We start from the raw sequence: 21921 nt of genomic DNA, 5'->3' as shown, positions 1-21921 counted from the left end.
TTGTTGAGTATTTTGAACTTTGACTGGTAAATGATCTTAGATTCAGTATTTTGAAGATGCTGTAATGCTCGATTTTGGTTGCGAAGAGTGATTCCAGAAGATTCCAGAGTTAATAGTCCATGTTTTCTAAGTTTATGTGCATAGTGACAATTTTGTAAGCCTCTCAACTAAACAGCATAACAAATGAACAATCTTGGTTATGTATATACTACCTCCATAACATATTATTTGTAACGATGAGACATTTTTCCTCTCTACTTTATGTCAAATCGTTGCAAATAATATGTAACGGAGATAGTGCATATATTGGCAGAGTATATGATATTAGAGTTTTATGACATACGTAAAAATTTCTAACTAACAAAATGGAGGAAAGTATAAGTAAAGTTGTTTACATTATTGTTAGTCATATTGTTTATTTATTATGAATGTAGTAGGTATGCAATAGGATTGAAAGCATTATATTCGTACATTGACTGTCAGCATTGTGGTAAGAGATGCAGTGTTTAGGAACTTACCATATGATTCAGCCAGTATCCTTGTAGAAGCGTTAAATGCAATATAATAACGCAGTACAAAGCTCCTGAAGTTCAACCCTGAGTAGCAAATATTGGTCGATAGTTCAGGAAATCAGATGTCAAGCTCTGCAGTTCTCGTAATTTGGTACAACTTTTACAGAAGAGTAATTCCATGATTTGCTTATAAGAACTACAAGGTTTTCATTTAGTGAGGATTATATTGACTTCTAAATCCTAGCTTCTTTCTTATAAGAACTACGAGGTTTTCATTCAGTGAGGATTATATTGACTTCTAAATCCTAGCTTCATTCTATATGCTAAATACTTTCTGTAACACCCTAATAATTCTCTCTTTAAACCTATGAGTACCCTAAATAAAATCCAAGAGATTACTGACGTGCTACCGCCACGTGTTCAAACATTAAGGATATATCAGAAATTAGCAGCGGAAAAACTAATTCAGTTATAAATAAGTTTCAAAACCAACAAATAAAACCAAATTAAGTCTTACAACTTGAAACCATTAAGGCCCTTATTCAAAACCCAAACTAGTAAAAGTAGTATAAAATGAAACCGAGTTTAATAAATTCAAAAGTAGCAAAATAAGTTGGGAAAAGTAACCAACACTCCACTCAAAATCCCACCACCTAGATGTGAATGCTGCATGTGTAAGAACCTATGATTAGGGTATGTTCACATTTACTGAACTGAGCTGAACTGAACTGAATTAAACCGAACTGAACTGATTGGAGCTGAACTGAACTGAACTGATTGGAGCTGAACTGAACTGAACTGAGCTGAGCTGAGCTGAATATTTTATGAGAGAGGGAAATTAGGAGCTGAACTGAACTGAACTGAACGAACTGATTGGAGCTGAGCTGAATTGAACTGAAATTAAGTAAATGTGAACATGCCCTTAATCTACTCCCCAATATTACAAGTGTAAAAATTGGATCGTCACAGGGTCATTGAAAGCCGAAGGCCATGACCAAAGAAAGACACATAAAGCACGCAATCAGCAAAGCTGAGTACATACAAGCTGCGAAATATAATAAGAAATCCCTAACATGCTACTAATATTCAATCATCACACACAATTAAATCATAGACTCAACACACGACTTCACTATCAATTTTACTAAAACTTCACTAATTAATAGTAGTTACATCATTTCATTTTATTCATTGGATTAAGCAATAGACAAGATTGTCCATCCCATGCTCCATTTGGAACATCAATAAAAGAAAAACCCCATGCCTCATTTCAAAAACATCAATAAAACATCTAATGGCCACGGGCGCGACTCCGTGACCATATCTAGTATGAGATCTCATCTAACTCCTAGTTTTTGAAAAGTATTTGAAACAAGAGACTCGTAGATCACACGACTTCTAGAAAAGTGCACGACTAATACCCCATGTACCCCAACCCTTGATTGTCATTACTCCAGATGTGCACAAATCCAGAGTTTTATTGCGAATTCATCTTGTACTTTATGTGATTTACAAGTTTAGACTTCGTGATGACTCATATGCAAAACAATACAATCAAGCCAATATCAATTCAATCAAGTAAAACAAGTTTTCAATTCAATTCTTGATTTATTAGTGACAAACAATATTTATTATTGATTCCTTTAACTACCTCGGTGTATAAACCTTGAGTGCATAAAGCACCCCACAATCTTAACCTCGTCTTATAAGACTTAAATTCTTCCTTTACTCATTCTATCTCAATAATCATGAACGAGTAATAAATAAATCATTCCACATATTCACACACCTTTGCCTCTAAGCGCATCTTACAAAATCAATGCATAATAATACTTGCAAAGTAGTATAATACACAACATATGGAAATCACAATGTATAACCAAACAATTTAGCCCAGTCTTCTCTATACATGATACCAAGTTCTCGATACATCCCTAAACATGCATCTAAAGGCAAGGTTTCGTAATTCGTACGTACCTTGTATAAACGAGTCGGTTGACCACTTTAGAAACTAGAAGTCGCCTTCTACAAAGTCCTTTCTTAAACCAAACAACAAGAACTAAATCAACATCCAAGTAAATAAATTTACAGCAATACCAAACTATTTTAAAACTTCTTAAACCATCAAAATAATGCCTTTAAATTATTCCCAATAGTCAAAGTTAATAATTTAATAGTTCACTATAAGTTTATATGCTAAAATCATGAAAATATAGCATATAGTATAAAATTATAGCAACTTTAAAGTGAAAAACATAATCTGAAAATTTAGTTTGAGATTATAAATCAACCCCATAAACATGTATACTTGAAATAATCATTATATAGTAGGTTGGTGTGTTTAAAATCCAAAAATACACCAATTCAATGTAGTTAGAGGCTTTAAAACAATAATTATAAAATATGAAAATTCATTCTTGAGGTTAGATTTTAAAGTTCAAAGCTTTATACTCATAAAATACCCACAATCATTAATTTTTGATATTAGAAGCATAAAAATATGAAACTAACACAATTTGATCATAAAAAGTGAAACTTTAATAATATGAAATTTTATAAATAATCAAAATAATCATGCTTTAACATAATTTAGTCATAATATAATTAGATAGCTTAGTTAACACGTTTAAAACCCTAAAACCATGAAAAATCAACATTTAAACCCTAAATTTTATACATACATATATATGAAATTTTGTATTATAATTTAAACATATCAAAATTCATAAATTCATAATCTTTTGCAAACTATATGCATAATCAAATCATAGTAATAACAATTTAAGAACAATATTTAAATAAAGATTAAAACTTGAATTATATTAACAAATCAAGAGAGAAAAAAAATGAAGAAGGAGAGAGAGAAGGGGCGGACTGTCGCTGGTGGGTGGCCGGTGGCGTAGCAGCAGGTCGCCGGAGGTGGTGAGTTGGCTGGCAGCAGGTAAGCTTCGTGTTTTTTGTTGTTGTTGTTGCTGCTGCTGCTGCTGTGAGTACGTGAAAGAGGAGGAAGAAGTAAGGGGAAATAAGGTGGGTTTAAGGGTTTTATTTTTTTGTAAAAGTATGGGCTTAACTTTCCTAATCCAAGAAGGAGTAGGATTATTGTTTGGACTTGAGTAAAATTTAAGTATTGGGCTACTAAACTTAAAAGGGGATTTTGATTTCAACCAAAAACTTAACAGTTTTAGCTTAATAATGATGAAAATCTTATTACTTTTACATCAAAATAATTCATACTTATAAATCGAAATAAAAATAGTTGTATAAATAATAAATAAATATATTAAAAATATGGGAATTACACTTTCGGACTTTCCTAACCACCTGTTTTTTTTGTTTTTGTTTTTTTGTTTTTCGTTGTTTTCAGTTAACTAGTCCTACAAAGTTCTATGATGTGGGTGTCCGTACTTCAGAACAACTTCCAACTTCTGCTCAGAGTGGGGTAAGAAGAGATTTAGGATTGCTTTTCTTTGTTATCTTCTTATTTTTGTTGAGAAGAGTATTTATTAGTTTATTATTTTTTATTTAGGATTTGCTTTGTGGTTTTAATAATCAAATTTTATTTTAAATTTTATATATTTTCTTGATGAAATTATTGAATCTGCTTCATACTATTGTGCAAGTATCTTTGTTTTCCTATAGATGAAGGACGTGTTAAGGAATTCAAATTGAAGCAGATGTGAATCAGTAACAAATATGATCGATGTTACAGATTAATGATTATATATTCATACTAACACACTTTATTTTTGTCGAGTCTACTGATCTTACTAATTATAATATTTCCCAAAGCAAAATTTAGAGTTCAAATGTGTGATGCTGCATGTTCTATTCCTGTAGAGCTTTCATACACAGCACTATGATTAACTAATATTGTTTTTTCTATTCCCGTGGAGCATTCATACACCCCACATGCCAGCTGCTAAAAGTCAATTTTCGCCAGTTGCTAATAGCATTTTTTTCCTAGTATTGAATGGTTGATTGAATTGTTGATGTTGTTTTGTACAAATGTGGCCTGTGCCCTACTGCCCTATGTGGACTTGTGGTAAAAAATGAAGTGAAACTTTCAAAGTATTTATTATTTAAAGCTGTTTTCTTGCATTGTTTACATTTTGAATTTTGGAGGATTAGAGATGTAAGGCAAAAGAATGTATGTCAAAATCACAAAAATCATCCGCCTTCCTCCCCAAATTTTATTCCAATTGATGAACCTCCCCACAATGAACCTCCGACACCTGAAATATTTTTGCTTGTAATTTTTCTTTTTTAATCTTGTAATTCACATGTGTTGTGCACACCCAAATTATCGATTGCAAACTAAATTATGGTATTTGATTTCAATGAATTTGTTTGGGAATTCGAACCCATAACAACAAATTCCTGGATCTGTCACTCCGTCACTGATTAAGAGCAGGGTTCGAAAATTTGAACTATTAGTTCTAGATACTAAGATTATGATAGATGATAACCAGCGATTAGATCATTTTACCAGAAAATAATTTAATTATTGAATCAAATATGCCTAAATTTTTTTTTATGTGATTTTTCATGGAATCAAATTTGGTTGCTAATGTATTGCACAACCCTTTAAAATTAGGATTGTACTATGAAATTAGACCTCTTTTCCCTCTGCTCAAGGACGGGCCTAGAATGGAAACGCCCATAAAGTAATTAATGAATGTCTATGTATAGGTTATAGATCAAACAATGTCATTACATGGGAGATCCAAGAAGCAACCACCAAATCAACGTGTTGGCTCGTCTATGGTGAGAATTCAAATGAAAAGGCAAGGGTTGCAATGGCATTAGCAGAGGCCGAGGCCTCAACCTCGATGGAGAGGAAATGGGATGAGATGGATGTTATGGTTAATTTTTAGACTCTTCCCGACGCACGACAAGACGCATGACCAAAGGGACAGTGAAGCAGCGAAGGACAGTATATCTCCCCGGAAAATCGGTTTGACTAAGTCCTGGAATATATTCACTTCAGCAGTTTGTTCCTCCTATTTTTATGGGATTTTTCCCCAGATAATTCAAAGGCAACAAGAAGATAGTCTCAAGACTAGGTCAAGCAACGGTCTCCTATTTTTGCGGAGGACGTTTGAAGCATCTTCAACGGATATCTCCAGCTTAGCTACCCTAGCATGATTATAGTATAAATAGGACGATATTTGTATCATTGAGGATCATCTCACTCATACTGCTTAGCACTTACATTCAAAAGCTCTCACAACATTGTAATCATCTATTTTTTTCATAGTGAATCGGTGGTCTTGCACCCACCCGCAGTTTTTCCCGCATTTGGGTTTTCTGCGTCATCAAAACACCTTGTCTTTTATTGTTTCAATTCACGTCTATTTAGCGAATCACTCTAGCCGTCGTACGTCCCAGCCTTAGGACGCCCTTTGGCGAAATTTGGCATAAACAATTTGGCGCCCACCGTGGGGCCGACGACTAGATAAACTTCGAAAATCTCCAGAAACAACCGATTCCCCTATCGTAACATCCCGCCAACATGGTGTCATCTGAAGAGAACATGACGATTGAGCAACTCATGGAGCAGGTCCGCAAGGCACGAGAGGAGCTCGAACAGCAGAAGGCAGAGAACGCCAAGATCGCTGAAGAAAGTCAAAGGACCGCAGAGACGCTCAGAAAGGAACTGGATTCTGTCCGCAGCAATAAGCCCCGTCACCGCCACAACACCGATAACATCTCCACTATGATGGACTTGGACTCCGGTGAAGAAAATGAGGATGAAGGTGAAGAAGAGGATGATCTCAGCGGTCGAGAAGCGGAAGACGGACCAAATTCGACGTCCCAGAGGTTGAGCAAGATAGAGGCCCAGAACGCCAAGCTGCTTCAACTGCTGAAAAGGCTGCCAGGAGCGCCCGTGCCTACAATCACTGAAGACGCAGATGGCTTCGCCGCATCGCCGTTCTTGGAAGAGATCGCGATGGCCGACATCCCCAGAAGGCTCAACATCCCTCCTCCAGCGTCGCTCTATGATGGAAGCACCTGTCCGTTGGAGCATGTCAACCATTACAAGCAGCGGATGTGGCAGTACTCCATCCCCCGCAACCTGCTCGAGCCAGTCCTGTGCAAATCTTTCGGAGCTACCCTTACAGGACCTGCCCTTGAATGGATGTGTGATATTAAGCGTGGTTCTATTGCTAACTTTCAAACTTTGTGCAATAGGTTCTATAGTAAATTCAACAACAGTTGCAAGGTTGAAAAGCAGACCAGCGACCTCTACCGCGTCGTGCAAACGAGCGGCGAGTCTATCAAATCTTATTTTAGCAGGTTCAATAAGGAGATGATCGGCATCAAAGGCTACGACGTCCGCACCGCCATAGAAGCTTTCAAGAGAGGACTGACGGACGACTAAGAGCTATACAAAGAGCTGACCAAGTATCCATGCACAACCTTTGAAGAAGTCCGGACTCGCGCCCTAGCACAGATGTGACTGGAGGACGACCTCGCCATCAGAAAGGGTTTCCGACCTTCGCCACTCCCCAGCAGCGACAGAGTCTCGAGGAGACCCGGCGACAAGAAAAACTGGCGTCGTAGACCCTATGACAGGCCAGGTCAGGTAAACTCAGTGAATAATGTTAAGACTAACGTTGATCAAAGTTCTGGTGACAGGTCTCAGAAGCAAGATGCCGACGCACACCCCGACATTGCTGAATATGGCTTCTGCGTCGACATCGGGGGCGTGGTGAATGCCCTGAATTCTCTAGGAAATGTCGCTCGTTGGCCAAGGAAAAGCGACAGGCCGGACGAGGGAAAGGAAAAATCCAAATGGTGCGATTATCATGGCGATCATGGCCACCGCACCGAAGACTGCAACGCCCTAAGGAAAGAAATCGCCTTCCTCTTGAAGAAAGGTCACCTCAAAGAGCTGTTGGGAAAGGGCAAATCGAACAACAAAGCAACAACGTCGCAACAGCCTCAGCAGCAGCAGCAAGAAACTCAACAACCTCCAAAAGGACCAACGGTCACTAAGGTAGTTCATGTTATTACTGGTGGATCTGATATATGTGGACTAACCTATTCCGCAGCAAAGAAAATAGCAAGAACAGGTAATCCAGAGGAAGCCGTCCCCATGGACGCCCAGTCGAGCAAAGACAGAGCACTAGAAGCAATGGTCCTAGCCTTCGACGACTGCGACTTGGGAGACTACCGAGAAGAACATCATGACTCCCTAGTGATATCCCTGACCATCGGCAACTGCTTGCTAAAGAGAGTACTGGTCGACGGAGGAAGTTCAACCAATGTTCTGTTCAAAAGCACCTTGGAAGACATGGGGATCGACGACAGGGACGTCATCAGAAAATCAACTGTCCTCGTAGGTTTCAGCGGAGAAGCTCTCAGCACGAGCGGAGAAATCGTATTGCCAACCTTTGCTGGGGGCGTCAACCTCTCAATGAACTTCAACGTCGTCGATTGTCCGTCAGCCTACAATGCCATCATCGGTCGCCCTTGGATCCATAGGATGAAAGCCGTCCCATCAACATTCCATCAAGTAATCAAGTTTCCAACAAGATGGGGAGTGCAAGTAATTAAGGGCGAAAGGCAAGAAGCCAGGAGATGCTACAGCTCCACGTTGAGGCCCTCTAAGAGGACGGTATAGCAATTACAGCAAGGACCAGCGTCAGCAGAGCCCGACGAGCAATCAATCGATGAAGTGGCGTTGGACCCAAGCAAACCAGAGCAGACTGTCCGGATCGGAGCATCACTCGACCCAGGTATAAGATCCGAACTGGTTGAATTCCTTAAAACTAACAAAGATTGCTTTGCTTGGTCGCACGAAGACATGACAGGCATCAGTCTCGACGTGATTACTCACAAGCTGAACGCCAACCCCAATCACAAGCCGATCAAGCAGAAGCGGCGCAAGTTTGCCCCGGAGAGAAATCAGGTAATCAACGACGAAGTCCAGAAGCTAATCGAAACAGGGAAGATAAGAGAAGTCAAGTACCCCGACTGGTTAGCGAACGTCGTAGTAGTCAGCAAGAAGAATGGGAAGTGGAGAGTCTGCATAGACTTCACCGACTTAAACAAAGCATGTCCCAAGGATCCATTTCCCCTGCCACACATCGACGCAATGGTCGACGCGACAGCAGGCCATGAGTTACTCACATTCATGGACGCGTATTCAGGGTATAACCAGATTTTGATGCACCCAGACGATCAAGAGAAGACAGCCTTCATGACGGACAAAGGGATCTATTGCTACAAAGTCATGCCATTTGGACTTAAGAACGCAGGAGCCACGTACCAAAGACTCGTCAACAAGATGTTCAGAGAACAATTGGGCGACACTATGGAAGTGTACATCGACGACATGCTGGTGAAATCCAAAAAAGCAGAGGATCACATCAGTCACCTTAAGCAGTCTTTCGACGTCCTGAGACAATATGGTATGAAACTTAACCCTACTAAGTGTTCTTTTGGAGTGTCCGCAGGAAAATTCTTAGGGTACATCGTGACTCAAAGGGGGATCGAAGCAAGCCCCGATCAGATCAAAGCCATTATCAACATTCAATCCCCCAGGAACGTCAAGGAAGTACAAAAGCTGACAGGGCGCGTCGTAGCACTCAACAGATTCATAAGCAAATCGTCCGACAAATGTCCCCCTTTCTACGACGTTCTAAGGAAGAACAAAGAATTCACGTGGACAGAGAAACATGAAGAGGCACTACAAGAACTCAAAAAGTACATGACATCACCACCCCTGCTATCCAAACCAAAGGAGCACGAAGTCTTGTAACTGTATTTAGCCGTCAGCACGACGTCAGTCAGCGCAGTACTGGCAAGAGAGGACGACAACCAACAACTGCCTGTATACTACGTCAGTAAGTCTCTGCTAGACGCAGAGACCAGGTATTCCGCCCTCGAAAAATTAGTGCTTGCTTTAACTACTGCTGTTAAAAAACTGCAACATTATTTTGAAACCCACCCAGTGGTGGTACGCACTAATTTCCCACTTAAGTCTGTGTTGCGCAGCCCCGATTTGACAGGCAGGTTGGGCAAGTGGAGCGTCGCTCTAAGCGGGTACGACATCAAGTACCAGCCAAGGACGGCCATAAAGTCCCAAGCACTTGCAGATTTTGTGGCAGATTTCAGCCCGGAATTGGAGCCCTTAGCAGCTCAAGAACTGGAAGAAATCAACAGCGCTCAGAAAGAGGCAGTCTGGACAATGTTCTGTGATGGTTCGTCAAACCAAAGAGGCGCCGGCCTAGGCGTCGTGCTAAAATCACCACAAGGGGACATGATAGTACAATCCATCAGCTGTGACTTCAAGGCAACTAACAACGAGGCGGAGTACGAAGCACTGATTACAGGCATGACCATCGCACTAGATTTGAAAGCAACAGGCCTAAATGTCTACAGCGACTCGTTACTAATCGTCAGCCAATTGAACGGAGAGTTTGCGGCCAAAGATTCAAAGATGATGGCCTACCTAGAAGCCGCCAAAAGAAAAGCCAAACAATTCAACCCATTCACAATCAAACAAGTTCCAAGAGATAAGAACACCCAAGCTGACGTTCTAGCCAACCTGGGTTCCGCACTCAGGAAGTCGCCCTTCAGCATCATCCCGCTGGTCCATCTCCAGAAGCCGTCAATCGACACCTCCCAAATACCAGACGTTATGGCGATAGACGCAACCGCGAATTGGACAACCCCAATCATCAAGTACTTGAAGGACGACGTCCTCCCAAACGATCCATTAGAAGCAAGGAAAGTCAGGTATAAAGCTTCTAGATATGCAATTAAACATGATGTGCTGTTCAAAATATCATCCACAGGTCTTTGGCAAAGATGCCTCGTCGGCGACGAACAGCAGGATGTCCTGCAGGAACAACACGACGGAGAGTGCGGCAACCATTCAGGAGGTCGCAGTTTAGCAAACAAAGTCCTCCGAGTAGGCTATTTCTGGCCATCTCTGAAGAAAGACGCCGAAGCATACGTAGCAAAGTGTGACATCTGCCAAAGATTCAGAGGACTAACGCACAAACCGCCAGAGATGCTCCACCCTACGTTGTGCCCTTGGCCTTTCATGAAATGGGGAATGGACATAGTAGGGAAACTTCCCGTCGCCCCAGGACAAAAAGTCTTCATGCTCGCTCTCACCGACTACTTCTCAAAGTAGATCGAAGCAGATTCGTCCACTCAGGTACGCGACAAAGAAGTCATTTCATTTATATGGAGTAATATCATCTGCAGGTTTGGCATCCCCTCAGAGATCGTCTGTGACAACGGGTCACAGTTCATAAGTGACAAAACCAGACGATTCCGCGACAAGTGGAACATCAAATTATGCACATCCACTCCCAGATATCCGCAAGCAAATGGCCAAGCCGAGTCAAGCAATAAAACAATTATCCAATCACTCAAGAAGAGACTCAAAGAAGCCAAGGGAAAATGGGCCGAGGATCTCCCGTCAGTTCTCTGGGCGAACCGAACGACGCCAAGGACGTCTACAGGACAGACGCCATTCTCACTTGTCTACGGATGTGAAGCAGTCCTACCACCTGAGGTACGAATTCCTACTGCAAGGTATGGTCTCATGACAGGCGATCAAAATAATATCGAGATGTCTTCCAACCTCGACACAACTGAAGAACTAAGAGAGGCAGCCTATCTAAGGATGGCGGCACAACAGCAAATTGTCGCACGAAGCTTCAACAAAAACGTGAAGGCCAAAGTATTCAGAATCGGAGATTGGGTACTTAGGAAAGTCTTCCAAAACACCAAAGACCCAACAGATGGAAAGCTAGGCCCGACGTGGGAAGGACCATATCAGATCCTCGACGTCGCTGGCAAAGGAGCATACAGGCTCATGACTAAGGAAGGTAAGGTTATTCCTCAAAGCTGGAATGCGACACATCTCAAACTTTACCACTTTTAGGTAAAGGCCAAGGTACTCAAATGCCCGATCTTAAGTCTTGAAAGTTTAATTTTATTTCCATATTTCAGATTAAGTGTTCTGACTTAAGCATCGGAGGGCCGTTGGCAAAAACGCCAACGGCCAGTCCTAATGCATGTTTTGCAGAAAACGCAAGGGGATCAAGACGCCAGTCCCGGGCAAAGACACGACAGACAAGTCAGTCAAAACCTGGAAGCTTGGATAAGACACGACAGGAAGTCGGTCACGACCCAAGACAGCCATGGCAGCAAAATATCTCGCTAACGACGTCGAGTTGGCCAACTAACGTACGACATCAGATATTTGGGGGCAACATACCTCCCATGTATACAAGCACTCAAGACTATTCAACGACCTAGTGAGAAACTTTCATTCAATTTTTCTATTAAATGTAAAGTGCCTATCAAAAGCACAAACTTTTACTTGGTTTTTCAAAATAACGGCCATTTTTTTGAAACATTGTACTTAGCACTTTTTACTTATTTCTTTTTGCAAAAAAATGATGTAAGCTTGTATCCAAAGATCAAACGAATGCAAGAAAAGCAAATAAAACACGAAGTATTTGTTAGCACACAAATCTAAAGTTTGTTTTGCAGATACATCCAGTAAAGACAAAGCAATAGCAGTCCAAAAGTACAGACCTGATCGTCCAACGACGATCAGTAAAACAGAAAGTTCAACAAAAAAACAAGTTCAAAAGACAGACAAAAGGCAGGGAAAGCAAAAGTCAGGCATCCTCAGCTGTGACATCCATCGCCCCAGAAGTTCCGACTCCAGCGTCGACTTCAGCAGGGACCTCAGGATCAAAGTTGAGGACAGCATCAGCAAAGGCGCCGTCAAGGTTCCTGGCCCCCTCGTCAGCCTCCTTAGAATCAGCAGTGGACTTCGCGTCGTCCCCGGGGACTTCACTAGCCGAAATCAGATCAGCCTCGGTCCCCAAGGACGACAGAAACTTGTTAAGCTCGTCCTGAGCAGCCCCAACAGTTAGACGACCAGACAGGAAATGCCTCAACAGCTTAGCACGAGTCGTCAGCTGATCAAGGCACTTAGAGTTCACTGCATCTTCACGAACCTCAGCTAAAGTGGCCTCCAAGTCTGCAGCCTGCTTCTTTTTCTCCTCCAAAGACTCCTCCAGCTCCGCGACGCGCTTCTCCTTCAGCTCCAGAGCAACCTTAAGACTGGAAATCTGCGCGTCCTTCTCCTCAACCTGCTTCTTCTGCTTCTTCACCTCCTCATCAGCAACACGTCTCGTGTTACTTATCGCCCCAACTGAAGAGCGAAGGGAAGCCATTTCCTTCTCAGTAGAAATGAAGTACCCTCGAGTTGCGAGCAAGTTCTGCAGAGACTGAAAGTACCAAACCAAAGAATGTCATTTAAGAAAAAGGAAAGGAAAGAATAGAGGGAGAGAAGACTTACGTTGAGTTGAAGGGACACTGCCTCGCTGATAATCTGAGCAGGAGTCATCTTCTCCAGACGGCTCTCCGTGCTGGGAAACAACAGCTTCTCCGCAGTGGGCCAAAGGGATGCGGACATCGACGTTCCAGTAAGAAAGTCAGAAGGGACGCGCAACACATAGTCAGCATCTTTAGGTGCCTTAGGAATGTCGGGAGGAGGACTGGGCATTGTCTTGATAGGAGGGACGTCCAGTACCGCGTCCTCAGAGCTGGAAGTAGTCTGCTTTCTCTTCTTCCTTGCAGCACGCTCGAGCATCTCCTCGTACGACATCTTGGCAGACTTCCCTGATTGAGACTCTGGAATAGAATGACCTAAGCAGTCAGCACAGAACGAGAAAGCAAGAGGAAAAATCAAAGTAAGTCATCCTTACCAGCAGCCATTTTTTCCCCTTCACTTGTCTTTTTGGTACCAGGTTTTTCAAAGGTCCGTCTAGCAATAGGAATGCTCAGAACAACCTCTACCTTCCTCAAACTGCTCCTCCCTGGTGAGACCACTGAGATGTCGATATCTGCGACAAAACAAGCCATAAGAACCACGTCAAAACGAAGTGAGCAAAATTAAGCGACAGAAGATATAAGCAATACCTCCGTCGCGCCAACCACAACGCATCCAACTAGCCTCTACACCCAGGGATTCCCTATCTACAAACAAATAGCGTGACTTCCAGCCACGATCATTCACCCCTGCTCGTTCTACCAAGGCAGGGTGCCCTCTCTTCAGAACCAATGTACACCTATTTGTCTTAGAAAAAGAGAGTTTGTACGCAAAAACAAGGTCGGACAAAGTAAAAGGGTCCTCCCAATCTGCAATAACCTTCTCTAGGGTATGAGCCACTCTCCAGAATTGCGGCATCACTTGACTAGGGCCGATATCAAACACCTCAATCAAAGATCTAGCCAGACGGCCAAATTGAATAGTGTACCCCAGCTTAAAAGGGTACTCGTACATCACGACATGGTCGTTTGGGCAATCCTCTGGTCTTTCCTCGTCCGTAGGGACTTGGATCACAGCGCACTCGGGGAGCCCAGCCAAAGCAATGAATGCTGGGACATCGCCTTCGCCGAGGTCACTTGGAGGGTCGTCAGTATCAGCCATATCTCCCACAATTTTACTTTCACCCCTCTCTAAAACCCTAAGTGAAAATCTAGTTCTTGGAAGTAAATTGGGCTTCCTAGTCATACGATAACTATGAATGTAGATGAAATCAAAGTTCAAGAAGAGGAAGTTACCTGAGAAAGTGGCCGGAATTCGAGTAAAACCGCCGGAAAAATCAGCACGAACTAAAGAAATTGATTTGGAAGTTTTTAGGAGAGAGAATGAGAATTTGGGGGAAGTGTGTAGAAATTAGATCGGCACGGTTATTTATGCAAGTGGTTGGGAGAAGTTATGGCAGTTTTCAAACTCAGTGGGTTAGTAGGAAGTTAATTGTTTCCTTGATCTTCCCACGATCAACTCAACAATTGGGGGCAAATTGTTATGGTTAATTTTTAGACTCGTCCCGACGCACGACAAGACGCATGACCAAAGGGACAGTGAAGCAGCGAAGGACAGTATATCTCCCCGGAAAATCGGTTTGACTAAGTCCTGGAATATATTCACTTCAGCAGTTTGTTCCTCCTATTTTTATGGGATTTTTCCCCAGATAATTCAAAGGCAACAAGAAGATAGTCTCAAGACTAGGTCAAGCAACGGTCTCCTATTTTTGCGGAGGACGTTTGAAGCATCTTCAACGGATATCTCTAGCTTAGCTACCCTAGCATGATTATAGTATAAATAGGACGATATTTGTATCATTGAGGATCAGCTCACTCATACTGCTTAGCACTTACATTCAAAAGCTCTCACAACATTGTAATCATCTATTTTTTTCATAGTGAATCGGTGGTCTTGCACCCACCCGCAGTTTTTCCCGCATTTGGGTTTTCTGCGTCATCAAAACACCTTGTCTTTTATTGTTTCAATTCACGTCTATTTAGCGAATCACTCTAGCCATCGTACGTCCCAGCCTTAGGACGCCCTTTGGCGAAATTTGGCATAAACAATGGACCATAAGATATTGGTCAACATTATGAAGTGCTTGGCGCAGGGCTCGTGCTTGGCGCATTGTTTTACTCTTTACATTCCCTTCCTGGTGTGTAAGACGTGGAGGTCAGCTGTGTTAGATGCACTCTTCTCACTGGAAATATGTTGGATCTTCGCCCTTTTGTTGTCCTCCCAGAGAATGAGAAGTGGAATTATCTATTCTACTTGAAATTTTTGCTTCAACGCCCACACCAATACACCAAACTATTTTATCCTTCGTGTTATTATAATGGTGGAGTGGATATATCCATTACACAGAGGTACTGTCCCTTCAACTTTAAAGCATCTCAACACTGTCTTTTATGATTTGTGGCTTTAACTTATGGCGATGTATGTATATGTATATGTATATGATAGTCCTTTTGTTTTGCATTTGTTTTTGTCTGTGTGTAAGGATCATGGATTATATTGATGAATTTTGTCTGTACTGTCCAAATTTCTGTATTACTTTGTATGATTTATTTGGCATTCATGCTTATACTATACTTTGCACGTAGCCCCATTAACTACATAGTCGTGCTCCCACATGGTCATACTGTGAAGTATTTGCTTGTATTGTACATACTTGAAATGTTCGATAATCTTGAATGATTGTTTGCAGATTACCATATGTTGTGTTTTCATACAAGTTATATAACAATTTAGGAGCATTAACTAAAGTTTCCTTCCATTTATGATATTTCTTTACTCTAGTTCAGTGTTGTTACCTGATCCGTGGTTCACTTTGATACGTGGTACGGGTTCGTGGTTCATGCTTGATCGATTTGTGGTTTGCTGGTTTTTTTTTTAGGGAAATTCTATACGGTGGCCCTTAATTTTTAAAAATTCTATATGGTGGTAGTGCTATGTTTTTTCCTGACACTCTATTTTTAAAATAATACATAGGGTGACCTTATTAAGCTATTTTGTGGCTAAATCATCACTAAATATCTAATTACTAACCCACCTCTTAGTTAAATTAGTAATTAAAAAAATAAACAAAAAAAGACAACTCCCAGGCCATTGATAATGTAACACATAAACTCTTAAACTACCTCTGTCAAGCATCCCTCTTCTTTGTTCATCTCCATCATTTAATTCGCAATCTTTCTATTTGAATCTTTTATTTTCTGGGCTAAATTATAGGGATTGGTCATTGCAATTGGATTTGCATAGTGATTTTCTGCGTTAATATACTGGCTCCTACTATATGCGTGCCAGCAAAAAGTGATAGTCCCTTCTTCATCAATTGTTGTCGTGAATCAGAATTTCTGACCTCTTTTTTCTTGCTTCTACAAAGATCAGGGTTCCTCCTAGGTTTAATAATGTGTCTACAGGTAGTAAATATATTCTCAATTTTGCATTGTTGTATGATTTTCAGGTTTTGCTCAAACTCATTTCCTCTAAGAATTAGTGATTCTTCATTACTATCCAATAATAAGTATGAAAGTTGGCCTGGCCTGGCCTGCTGCTATGGCCCTTGGAGCAGTTTCCTCTGCCACTCCCGAGCTTAGAGTCCTTTCTCCTTTAATTGACTCTTCAAATTAGCTTACAATGCCAAAACATCCGGAGTTGCTATTCTTTGCTTCATTTCATTAGAAAATGGAAATATAGTCTCTCTTTAGTTCATTAGAAAATAAATATGCATTCTTTGATCTTTGTACTTTGTCTTTCTAACATAACTCTGTTATACTTTCTCCGCTTTTTTATTAGTTGACACGTATTTCTTTTTGGAAAGTTTATCTTTAGTCGACACGTTTCTATTTTAGGTAATTTTATTGAGTATATTCCTATTCTACCCTTATAAACCCACATTATCCCATTACTCCCACTACTCTCATCAACTCACGTTTCACTCTCATCCCTTTCTTTTTCATCTTCATTCTTCCTCTTTACCATAGAAAGCTTCAAACTCCCATGGCAGCCACTTTCCATCAACCATATATACAACCACAAGATCAAGTCACCACCCTTTCTCTCTCTTCCCTTTCATTATGCTTCGTCATCTCTTCCTTCATCCTCTTCGTCACCTTCGCCACCGCCACAACCACCTCCACCTCCAACCTCTTCGTCACCGTTGCCACCACCACTGCCACCTTCTCTCTCCTCTTCATCTCAATCACCACCTCCATTCCCTCTTCTCTTAACCCTCACAACCACCTCATAGCAAAATTTATCAAAATTGAGGCTATGTTGGTCATGTTCAGTCTACATCTACAACAGCCATAGTCAAATTCAACCTCCATGACCTTAATTTTGTTATAAGATGTTCACTATATGTGTTGGTACTTGGTAGTGGAACCGATGGATTTTTCAATTTTCCTCACTTTTGTCTATTCAAACTTTGGGTTTTTTTTTTTTTTTTTTTTTTTTTTTTTTTTAATAAAACTTGGGGATAAATAGCATAGTCATAATTTGTTCCGGGTGAACTCCGGTTTCGTCAATCCCTGAGGGCAGGTAATGATTTACCGTCTAACTACGCACCTGCACAGTCAACACAGATTAACTAACCCGGGGGTTATCCGGGAATAACCGCTCCGATGCTAAAATTAGTAATCCGATGAGAAGAAAGAGAAAGAAGAGAGAGAAAGTGCTTAGAGAGAGAGAGATTCTACCCTTTGAATGAGAATTTGCTTGGGTATTTATAGAAAGACAACCAAGCTGGTGCCACATATGCTGATAGGTGGCAGACCGACCTTATAGGCAGCAGGTGCCTACGTGGTCTAAAGCAGCTCTCCACGTGGCCCAGAGGAAGGCCGATAGGGGAGTTTGAGCTGGTGTGCTAATTAACAGAGGATTAGCAGCGCAATGCGCTGTTACCGGCTAATCAACAGATGCTGCCGGCCTTACCCCGTACAACTAGCCCCCCAAGTGAGGACGTTTGTAGAATTGATGTTCTCACTTATAAAGGTGAACATATATAGCAAGATTTAAAAATCTCCGATTTTCCCCCCAAGTGAGCAAAGTACCGATAGTACTTTGCTCAACTGAATATTTAGCCGAAAACGATAGTTAATGCATTTAAACAATTTGCAGGATTTGGCGGGAAAAAACCACCAAGTAGTGGGGCACGTGTCCTTCATCTAACGTTGGTGCTTGAAAAGGCGTTTTATTCATTTCGTTGGATTGCATGCAGTAAATGTCACATCAACCGCTTCACTTTGGGAGTATAAATAGTGGGATTGTATATTTAACCCATTTTACCCATATTAGAAATTTTTTTTGAAAAATTTCTCCTTCGAATTTCGCCTGTGTTACCCTTCATCGCTGCAATTTAGGGGTTTGAATTCTCAAGGATTTGTGCAGTACTTCAAGATCATTGTTCTTGCAAGTCAAAAGGAACTATTATCTTGCTCGCTCGTCTTCAGGAGTTGGAACTACAAGAGGTAAAAAACCCTAACTTTCTTTTCGATTTCTCGTTGGCTTGTGCTTAAGTAGATTTCTCAGTTTATTGCATTATATGTGAATGTCTGGTTCTGGAATGCATTCAAAAATGGGTAAAGTCGATGAGGCTGACCCTTTTGCACCCTTGTCCTCAGCGCAAGAACGGGAAGCTTATTACCGACATAAGTTTCTAGCTGATGTCGAGAGGGCTTTGCGTCCTATCAACCCCGAGATCCCAGAGGACACGGAATTTGCTGATGTTGAGCCTATTAGCGTTCGCTATCATTTAAGGTCAACTTCGGATTTATTTAATCAATATAGTACTAATATTGACAGGATAGGTCTCAAAAGCACTAGGATGCCGAGAACCAAACGCACCAGTTACCAACCTGAGGTTGGTGAGAGCAATAGACGCTCTGGTGAAGAACCAGTGGTTGACCTAGAACCTGAGGTATCTGGTATTAGGGAAGAGGATATTCACTCAGTAGAGGAAAGCATTGAACGTCATGCTGGTAGTGGGGATGAAAGTGCCGGGAACGAGGGTAGTGAGGAAGAAGCAGAGGGATTTGGTGAGGGAGAAGAAGAGGACGAAGAAGATGAAAATGCAGGAGAGGAGGATGATGAGACCGACGAAGAAATTCAAGTTGACTTCAACCTTGCTGCTCAGATTGCGGAGGAAGAAAGGCTCGATGAGGGGTATGATTCTGAGCAGGACGATCCTAAATATCTGCAACCACTGGAAATCCCAAGCAGCTACAAGGTGGTTGATATTGTCGTCGATCCAGAGTGGTTACAGACTGCTACCGAGAAGGAGTATTGTCGACATGGTAAACGCTTTTACCGTTTACCCGATGGTTATGAGCTCAGGTTACCAAATGAGGGACAAACAACGCTTGATTGTCCTCCCGGCCATATAGTCGTCTATGCCAAGCATTTTGAGTTCGGTTTACGGTTTCCTCTTCATCATTACATCGAAAAAATATTCAGGGCGTGGAATGTATCAATTGCACAGTTAACTCCCCCAACCATTCGAAACGTTGTTTCTGTTGTCTGGGTGATGATATTTATGGACTTTCCTTTAACTCTGGACTTATTCCGACGGTTACACTAGATAAAGAGAGATAGTTAGTCGCCGGGATGGTGGTCCTTGTTTACTGCTCCCGGCAAATGTACAGTTTGGCCAAAATTAACCAGTTGTAAGAAATGGCAAAAAGAATTTTATTTCATGAGTGTACCTGAGGACTATAACGTCCGGAGGACCTTTTACCCCCCACATAGCATGTTTGAAACCATAAAGTCCAGGTCGTTAGGACCGTTGGAGAAAAAGGCCGTTAAATGGTTTACTTGTACATATGTTAGTGCTGGTAAGAAGAATAAAGCTGTTCCGGGGGTGTGGCTGCCCCATTATAATTACATTCTTGGCAACACCCCTCTGTCTCATGTCGGTCTCTGCCATACCAATGAATTTGGTATGGAATTTTTTCATAAATTCTATAGATTTATTTTACATTTGCCTTAACTGCCTGTATAACTAATAATCAAAATTTTCTTCTTCCTGTCTCTCGTACTTTTCTTTGCTCGTTAGATTTAACCTTATTGTTTTGATCTGTTTTCTAACGGGTCATTTTATCGTCAGGTATTGATAAACTTGACTTCAACTGGCTAGGATTATATCCCGACGGCAGAGTAAAATAGCAGTGTCCCGACAAGCCGAAAAAATCGTACGACACTCTACTTGTGTTTGCCACCAGAGCGTCTAAGAGAAAGAGAAGAAGAGAGCAAGACATGGCCCCTAATGAACGCGTGGTTAAGCCCAGAGTCCTTCCTACTAAAAGGGGCGGCAGCAACGCTTCGAAGAGGATGACTGAGCTCTCTAACCGAGATCAGTCTAAAAAACAAAAGTAGCAGGACGTTGACCTAGCTAAGAACCAGCAGGAAGAGCAGCAAATATGGCCGGAAGGTGTTGTCAACTTGGAGGATGAGACGGAGCCCCCTCATCAAAGGAAGCTAACGATCACCCTACGTGACCTAGGTGATGCTGGGGCAGACAACGCAGTCAGAACCGAAAGGGTTTTGACTATCGAGAAGCCTCCTAACCAGGAAAGGCAAACGGTCACCTCAGCGCATTCTGGTACCTCCAGCAGAAATGCCTTCATTTCGGCACTGACCGGCGAGTTTACAGAAATTTCTCAGGTTAAAATTCCTGACGAGGTTGCCGAGGCCTTTACAGTTCCTTCCGGCACCGCAAGGGAGCCATGGCGTCCTCGCATTAATGTGAATCGGGGCGAGTCCATTATCTGTGACGACCCCAGTACCGGCGAAAGCATGGGCTGGAGGATGCTGAAGGATCTAGCTACACCGGCAGACAGACCTGCCGATCGCTTTGCTGCCCCTTGCAGCCAAATGATGAACAACATGCTCCGGGTAAGATAACAGTGATATCCTTTCAATTCTTTTTCCTTTTTCTCTCTTATTATTTTTATTTATTTTTTTATTTATTATTTTTTTTATATATACATACATGTATCATTATGATTTACTATATACTATCTAATTTTCAGACTGTCAATTCGGCTGTTGAGGTGGTGCATATGTACCAATATTACCAGCGCTGCGCCGACCAAGCCGAAACAAAACTGAAGAAGTCTGATGATGCTTGCAAGGCCGTTATTAGAGAACGTGACAAGCTTAAGGCTGATAAGAAAGTTCTACAAAAGCAGGTGTCTGATCATTCAGAGTTGAAGAAAAAACTTCTGAATCAAGAAAACTTGCAGAAGAAAATTGCCGGCATTGAGCAAAATCCGACGTCGAGTAGTGAATCGATTTTTGCAGTCTGATCCCTACCGTAATTTGCTGGTTGACCGCTATACCGGAGGATGGGTTGCAGCGCATCGTTGTGTGTGCAAAGCTGAGGGATGGGATTCAACAAAGTGGCAGGTTGCCGAGAAGGCTTATGAGGGTGATTACTTTGACGAGCCTCCGCCATTTCCGATCCTGACCAACTTGGACCCATGCGACTTGCCAGAAGTGGAGTTCGATGATGCCCTTATCGACAGTCCTGTTGCTACGCAGAACGTTGATAAGGGTCTTGACGGTCCTCCTAGGAAAGAAGCTGGTAAAGAGTATGGGAATGTGCCTGAGAAAGGAGCTAAAGCCAAAAAGGATTAATGGGATGGGCAGCCATCACTAGAATCATGCGGGTCTTCTTTTTCTTGTAATCGTTGTTTGTAATTGCTGTTTAAACAATTTTTCTTTGCTTTATCGTACAATTATCTCTGTTCTGAATATTTAGCCGATCTGACCCTTGTACTTTTTTTTTGGGCGATGGCTGTCGTTCTTTACGTTTGTAATCTTTAATTAATTTTTTTCAAGTATCAATGCTTTCATGTTTATGACTTTATCGATATTTGATCATTTAACTTATGTGTGTAGACACCCAAATGTGTCTCCTCAAAACCAAACCCAGTGATGAATACCTTTTGCGTCGAATGATTATCAAATGAGGTGAAAGTGTGAAAGGTCAAGTGTTGCGGTTGGTTTTTATTAAAAATTCTTTCTTTCTGTTTTCGAAAAACAACTCTA

The 21921-nt window shown here is 41.7% G+C and overlaps 1 protein-coding gene across 1 annotated transcript; it reads left to right on the top strand.

The window, feature by feature from the left end:
* The first annotated feature begins 6024 nt into the window (after window positions 1-6024).
* On the top strand, window positions 6025-8139 carry LOC145588824 (uncharacterized). Its single transcript, XM_081645423.1, has 2 exons — window positions 6025-6809; window positions 7152-8139. The coding sequence occupies exons 1-2, from the start codon at window positions 6025-6027 to the stop codon at window positions 8137-8139; spliced, it is 1773 nt and encodes a 590-aa protein (XP_081501549.1).
* The last annotated feature ends 13782 nt before the right edge of the window (window positions 8140-21921 follow it).

This window comes from Chenopodium album, chromosome 17 (genome assembly GCF_948465745.1).
Source record: "Chenopodium album chromosome 17, dcCheAlbu1.1, whole genome shotgun sequence".
NCBI classification, from domain to species: Eukaryota; Viridiplantae; Streptophyta; class Magnoliopsida; order Caryophyllales; family Amaranthaceae; genus Chenopodium; species Chenopodium album.
Note: the sequence above shows the minus strand (reverse complement) of the source record. Positions and strands in the feature narration are given on the sequence as shown.

Bases quoted from the DNA above. Each gene is read 5' to 3' on its own strand.
- LOC145588824 (XM_081645423.1), top strand. From the start codon at position 6,025: ATGGTGTCATCTGAAGAGAACATGACGATTGAGCAACTCATGGAGCAG. The intron at 6,810-7,151 runs GTTCAATAAGGA...TTCTGGTGACAG, and splicing joins ATCAAATCTTATTTTAGCAG to GTCTCAGAAGCAAGATGCCG.